The 7062-nt window shown below is 41.9% G+C and overlaps 1 protein-coding gene across 3 annotated transcripts in view; it reads right to left on the bottom strand.

The window, feature by feature from the left end:
• LOC139233810 (ceramide synthase 6-like) overlaps positions 1-6963 on the bottom strand; it is a 49487-nt gene extending 42524 nt beyond the window's left edge. Inside the window, exons 1-2 of one of the 3 annotated variants that reach the window (XM_070864359.1) lie at positions 6888-6963; positions 838-1036 (exon numbers count right to left, since the gene is read on the bottom strand). In XM_070864359.1, coding sequence (XP_070720460.1) covers positions 838-1028 — 191 coding nt within the window. In that variant the 5' untranslated portion in view covers positions 1029-1036; positions 6888-6963. Of the gene's footprint in view, positions 1-837; positions 1056-6877 lie in introns of all 3 variants that reach the window. The other 2 variants (XM_070864357.1, XM_070864358.1) reach the window with 2 other exon arrangements.
• Positions 6964-7062: the final 99 nt, after the last annotated feature.

The raw sequence follows: 7062 nt of genomic DNA on the forward strand, positions 1-7062 counted from the left end.
GCAGACTCGAAGGGTCGAATGACCTACTAATGCTCCTATTTTCTATGTTTCTATCCCCGATTTTAAAAATCACTCCAGCATTGACGACCATGCTTTCAGCTGCATAGGTCCTAAGCTCTGGAATTCCCTCCCTAAACCTCTCCGTTTCTCTACCTCTCCCCCTTTAAGGGGCTCCTTAAAATCTACCCCTTTAGTCACCTGTCCTGATAGCAAACAAAATTTGACACCGAGCCACAAGAGATAACGCTCCTGTGAAGCGCTTTGGAATTTTTCACTACGTTATTGGTGCTATATAAATGCAAATTGCAGCTGTTTTTAAAAAAAAATGAAACCAACTGATTTACTTGAATGGAAAAAAAAGAGTGCAGGGCTATGAGGAAGAGCAGGGGAGTGGGACTAACGGGCTAGCTCTTTCAAAGAGCCAGCAGAGGCACACACGATGGGCGGAATGGCCTTCTTATTCTATGATTGCAAAGTGTCAGGCGGCTGTTCATGCGTGGACACTGTACAATAAACTGCAATTGCCTGGCGACGTCTGCCGGTGGAACATTGCCAGGACATCTACTTGTAAAGTTGGGAGTTTCGAGCTGACAAGCCTCGCTTTTTCAATTATGAGGATGTCTTTTTTGAGGGCGGGGGGGGGGGGGCGATTGGTTGGTTCGCTTAAAGTGAAATTCCCAAATAAAGTACTCTCAAAACATAGTTCATTGGAAGTTTACAGCCTATATAAAAAGGGAGTGCTAGCTTGCCAGCGGGGGGGAAAAAAAAATCCACGTACACAAGATTACATTTGCCATACTCTGCTCATGGGTGTATTTTTCCCCACTCTCCCTTTACCTTTCAAAGAGAAGCCGCAACACGTAGATCGCCCAGGTCCAGGGCAGAAGAAAGTAGAGATCCTTCAGCCGGGGGTAGACCGGGTTCTGTGAATCTTCCAGCTGTGCCCTACTGACGTTGTGAGGAAGCCAGAAGCTCTCGTCCCAGACTGAAATGGAAAGCCACAGCGGCAGCCAAGCGCTGCCCTCCATCTCCGGAGCTGCCAAATGCACACAAGACTGCAAGTCTGAGCTTTACAACGAACGTGACCCCTGCCGTTCTGTCTCATCGATTGGTTAAACATATTCGAAAACAAATTCCTGCCTCGAGTTTCACAAACCAGCGCTCCATTTTGTATCAAAACACCCTGGGACCACACTGCTCTTAAAATTAAATAAATAAAAGATATGTGCATTTGTGAAAGCAGATTAGATATCCCTCCACAAAGTTAGATTAAGATTCAAATAAGCAAGCAGGTAAGATGCATCCATTATGTATGCAAAAGGCGTTTGTCAAAAGTAATTGCCGTGTTTTCTGTTTGGCTCTCAATATTAAAACTATTTTAAAATAAGTTAATACTTTGTGTTTGATTCAGAAATAAAATAACGTCCCCCCCCCCCCCAAATGACATCATGGAGGAGTTACTGAAACCGACAGTAGGAGGGCTCGGAATTAACATCGAGAAGAGTGAAGCTGTAACAAACCTCTCGATATATTTTTAAAAACCACGGAAGCACCTCGTCGGACTGAAGATGATTCATTCGCCAGGCCCAGTAAATTCTCAACTGTTTAAACTTCTTAAAGCAAAATAAAGAAACCGTTGGTAATTTCGAACTAAACTGTAATTTAAAATTAAACCAATACAATAGATATGTCTAAATATTTTTCACAAAAAACATTTAATAAGATATGCAGAACATCACTTGAGAAGCATTATAATAGCACAGGAGGAAGCATTATTACATTGCAGGAAGGGAAGCCATTTTTAAGTCCACAAGCACAATTTTATAGTTAAAATAAAGCACGGGATAAACAGAATATTGCTCTTGTTTGTGAATCATCTGGTAGCACTCAGTTTCGTGAACTGACAACCTATGTGTCAGCTTGTCAACCATTCAAATTAAAAAAACAACCTTTTCATTGGGATTGAAAGTTGTCAACTGAACCAATTAGATCAGTTGGAAAGCACAACTAAAAACTGTCAGGACCAATCAAATCAGTAAGTGGCATTGAATGCTGTTAAATCGCTTATTCCTCCCACTGTTAGTTGTGCAAAAATGTGGGGAAGAATAGTATAAGATGAGCTGATGGTTTCGGAGAGATGCAGTTACAACAGTTTTATTCAGTGTTTGCCTGCAAAGAAGGTGTACATAACAAAGAAGCTGCTAAAATGTAACTTTTAAAACATTTTCTTCAAACAAACTTTCTGGGACATGTTCAGCATTAAGTGACGGTTCGTTTGTGTATGAAACACAAAAAAGTTAGTATGCAGGTACAGCAAGGAAGGCAAATGGAATGTTGGCCTTTATTGTAAGGGGAATGGAATATAAAAGCAGAGAAGTCCTGTACAGAGTATTGGTGAGGCCACACATAGAGTACTGCATACAGTTTTGGTCTCCGTATTTAAGGAAGGATATACTTGCATTGGAGGCTGTTCAGAGAAGGTTCACTAGGTTGATTCCGGAGATGAAGGGGTTGATTTATGAAGATAGGTTGAGTAGCTGGGCCCATACACATTGGAGTTCAGAAGAATGAGAGGTGATCTTATTGAAACATATAAGATAATGAGGGGGCTCGACAAGGTGGATGCAGAGAGGATATTTCCACTCATAGGGGAAACTAAAACTAGGGAACATAGTCTCAGAATAAGGGGTCACCCATTTAAAACTGAGATGAGGAGGAATTTCTTCTCAGAGGGTTGTAAATCTATGGAATTCTCTGCCCCAGAGAGCTGTGGAGGCAGGGTCATTGAATATATTTAAGGTGGAGATAGACAGATTTTTGAGCAATAAGGGAGTAAGGAAGGACATTCTTGCTATTGAGGGAGTGCAGCGAAGGTTCACCAGACTGATTCCCGGGATGGCGGGACTGACCTATCAAGAAAGACTGGATCAACTGGGCTTGTATTCACTGGAGTTCAGAAGAATGAGAGGGGACCTCATAGAAACGTTTAAAATTCTGACGGGGTTAGACAGGTTAGATGCAGGAAGAATGTTCCCAATGTTGGGGAAGTCCAGAACCAGGGGACACAGTCTAAGGATAAGGGGGAAGCCATTTAGGACTGAGATGAGGAGGAATTTCTTCACCCAGAGAGTGGTGAACCTGTGGAATTCTCTACCACAGAAAGTTGTTGAGGCCAATTCACTAAATATATTCAAAAAGGAGTTAGATGAAGTCCTTACTACTAGGGGAATCAAGGGGTATGGTGAGAAAGCAGGAATGGGGTACTGAAGTTGCATGTTCAGCCATGAACTCATTGAATGGCGGTGCAGGCTAGAAGGGCCGAATGGCCTACTCCTGCACCTATTTTCTATGTTTCTATGTTTCTAAAGGGTTATGGGGAGCGGGCAGGGAAGTGGAGCTGAATCCATGATCAGATCAGCCATGATCTTATTAAATGATGGAGCAGGCTCGAGGGGCCAAATGGCCTACTCCTGCTCCTATTTCTTATATTCTTATGACGAATTGTAGCTACTTTTTGAGATAAGGACGATATTCCCTGGCAAGAAGTATTAATTGGCATTATTGAGCATTCGGTCATTGTACTTACAGAATTTCCAGTGTTTGGAAATAAAGAGTGGGGTAAAAGTGGTAGTGAGTTTTATTTAATTTAAATAAATTACACTGTTTCTCATTTAGGATTTTACTACAGCATTGTGAACCACTGGCTTATTTGTGTGTGAGTCATAGTGCCTGATTGATTATGTTCTGTAACTTACTGTTTTTGGTCTGTTTGCACATACATGGGTGAGATCCCTATGTTACCAGGCAGGGCCCAGGGAGAGAGCTCGTATTTAGTCCATATCAGAGCAGTCAACATCCATGGAAAAATGTGAGGAATAAGGTTAACAATCAATAATTGTATAATAGAATGTAAAACCCAGGCTAGAGCCAGTCAGGTCCATCTGAAAGAGCAAAATTCTGCTCTAAATACCTGTTCTTATAACCCACACTTACTTTTATTTAAAAAATAATTTAAACATGTTTTATTTCCTGAGCAAGAAAATAAACCAAACAGGATCAAATGATCAAAAAGTACTGGTAAAGATAATGGACAAGTATTTAACACATTTGTTTGATATTTCCCTGTGCAGTGGGCATTAATATATTTATTTTAACTTTACTCTATAAAGTTCTATTGTAGTTCCTACAACGACTTTTATTTTTATACTTAAAATATCAGTAATCCTTTTTGACTTGAACAGCATTATTCTGGTAAACTCTAAACCAAAAAAGTGACAAAAAATCTAGCTGTGGCTTGGAAAACACCTCCTCTATACATGTGCAATCTCCAGTCTCGATGCATGCATGGAAGAAGTGAGCCAAAATACATTATGGAGCAGTTCAACCAATCCCAGATCAGCTGCTTTTTCACTCTATGGACAGTGCTGAAAACGATTAGCAGGTATATTTAAAAAAAAGTGTATATATTTTTGAATGACAAAATCTGAGTAATGCTTATTTCAGATCATAAAACCAACAAAAACCTTCAGAAATACTGTCAACTGTACAAGTACAGTGGTAGCACTCTCACTGAGTCGTGAGTTCAAGTCCCACTCCAGAGACTTGAGCACAAAATCTCGGCTGACAGTCCAGTACAGTACCAATGGAGTGCTGCATTGTCGGAGGTGCTACCTTTCACATGAGATGTTAGATTGAGGCTCTATTTGCCCTTTCGGGTAGATTTAAAAGGTTCCAAGGCAATATTTCAAAGAAGAGCAGGGGAGTTCTTCCTGGTCTCTTGTTTAAAATTTATCCCTCAACCAATATAACTAAAACAGATTATCTGGTCGTTTAAGTAAATGGTCCAAGAGAATACCAATTTTGATCTCTGAACTGTGATGAGGGTAGGTTGCACTACAGTTCACCTCTGCATCCCTGGGCTTGTAAAAGGAAAACAAATTAGACAGTTTCTATTCTTGATTGCTATCCAGGGACCTTGCTGTTAAGTGCTTGTGTGTGGATGTTATGTGACAATAAGATTAGGTTTGCATGTGCTGCTCTCCAGCGATCATAGAGCCTTGCTAGGAAAGGGGGGAAAGTGTTTCTTTAACCTCCAAGAAACTTAGCCTTCCCTGTGCAAGATCACAATCCAACTCCATCAGCACACTGGAGGCAGTGCAAAGAAGAACCACAAAGATGATCCCCAATATTAAAGGTCTCCGTAATGAGTAAAGACTGTTGAAAGATGGGCTCTCCAGCCTCAATGGAGATATCCAACAGATGTTATAGAGGTGGACAAGTTTGTAAATGATAGGAAAACATAAACCCAGAAGAATTACTTTAAATTAGGACAAGAAGCTACGGGTTTAAACTCATACAAAGAAAATTTAGGTTGACCACACAATCCTCCTCTAACACCTCTCCTCCATTGTCCAGCTGGGTGGGACTGCACTCACCTAATTCCATTCCTATCTATCAGTCATAGCCAGAAACTCTCTTGCAATGGCTTCTCTTCCCACTCCCACATCATTATCCTTGGAATCCTCAAGGATTTATCCTTGGCCCCTCCTACTTCTCATCTACATATTGCCCCTCTGTGACAACATCCAAAAACACAACACCATGTACAACCTCTCCCGACCCTTCCTTCTCTAATTTGTCACGTTGCTTGTCTGACATCCAGTATTGGACAAGCAGAAAATTCCTTCAATTAATTATTGAAAAGACCAAAGCCATGGTCTTTGTTCCCTGCCACAAACTCTGTTCCCGAGCCACCAACTCCATCCCTCTCTCTGGCCACTGTCTGAGTTGGAACCAGACTGTTCACAACATTGGCATTCTATTTGATCTGAGCTGAACATCACCATGACTCCCTACATCTACCTCTATAACATTGCCCAACTTGCCCCTGCCTCAGCTCATCTGCTGCTGAAACCTTCATCCATGCCTGTGTTACTTTCTAGACTCAACTATCCCAATGATTTCCAGGCCTTCTACCCTCTGTAAACTTGAGCTCATCTAAGACACTGCTGCCCATATCCTAACTTGCATCAAGTCCCATTCACCTATTACACCTGTGCTCACTGGCCTACATTGGCTTCCAGTCCGGCAACGTCTCGATTTAAAAATTCTCAATCTTGTTTGCAAATCCCTCCATGGCTTCACCCCCTCCCTATCTCTGTAACCTCCTCCAGCCCTTCAACCTCTGAGATCTATGCATTCCTCAAATTCTGGCCTCTTGCCGATCCCCGATTGTTTTCGTTCCACCATTGGCGGCTGTGCCTTCCGCTGCCTGGGCCCCAAACTCTGGAATTTCTTCCCTAAACCTCTCCGCATCTCTACACCTCTCTTCTTTTAGGATGCTTTGGTAAAACCTACACTTTGGCCAAAACTTTTGGTGACATGCCCGAATATCTCTTTATATGTGGCTCGGTGTCAAATTTTGTTTGAGGGTGCTGCTGTGAAGCACCTTGGGACGTTTTACGACCAAAAGAGCTATATCAATTCAAGTTGACGTTGGAATCGGCCAAAGAGTGATCAGAACATTGAATGGCATCTCAGATAGAACAAGTGGAGGCAATCATTTTTTTTTTAAACTGGATAGGGAAGAAATTTCAGAGTTTAGGGAAGAAATTCCAGAGTTTAGGGAAGAAATTCCAGAGTTTAGGGAAGAACTCCAGAGTTTAGGGAAGAAATTCCAGAGTTTAGGGAAGAACTCCCAGAGTTTGGGGAAGAAATTCCAGAGTTTAGGGAAGAAATTCCAGAGTTTAGGGAAGAACTCCAGAGTTTGGGGAAGAAATTCCAGAGTTTAGGGAAGAAATTCCAGAGTGCCAGAAAGGTGGAGGGGTAGGATCACTCTGAATAGTTTAACCAGGAAGGGCTGAATGGTCTTGCACACCTGGATTTACCTGGTTGTCACCAAAGCCTATCTGACGAAGGCTCATCGACCTGAAACCTTAACTCTTGTTTCTCGCTCCACAATGCTGCCTGACCTGACGAGTATTTGCGGCATTTAACTGTGTGTTTTTTTTTTGTGTGTGATTATTATTTTTTAAAGCCCGGTCGCTACGAGTGACGCGACGA

The sequence above is a fragment of the Pristiophorus japonicus genome, chromosome 21 (genome assembly GCF_044704955.1).
Source record: "Pristiophorus japonicus isolate sPriJap1 chromosome 21, sPriJap1.hap1, whole genome shotgun sequence".
In the NCBI taxonomy this organism is placed as follows: Eukaryota; Metazoa; Chordata; class Chondrichthyes; family Pristiophoridae; genus Pristiophorus; species Pristiophorus japonicus.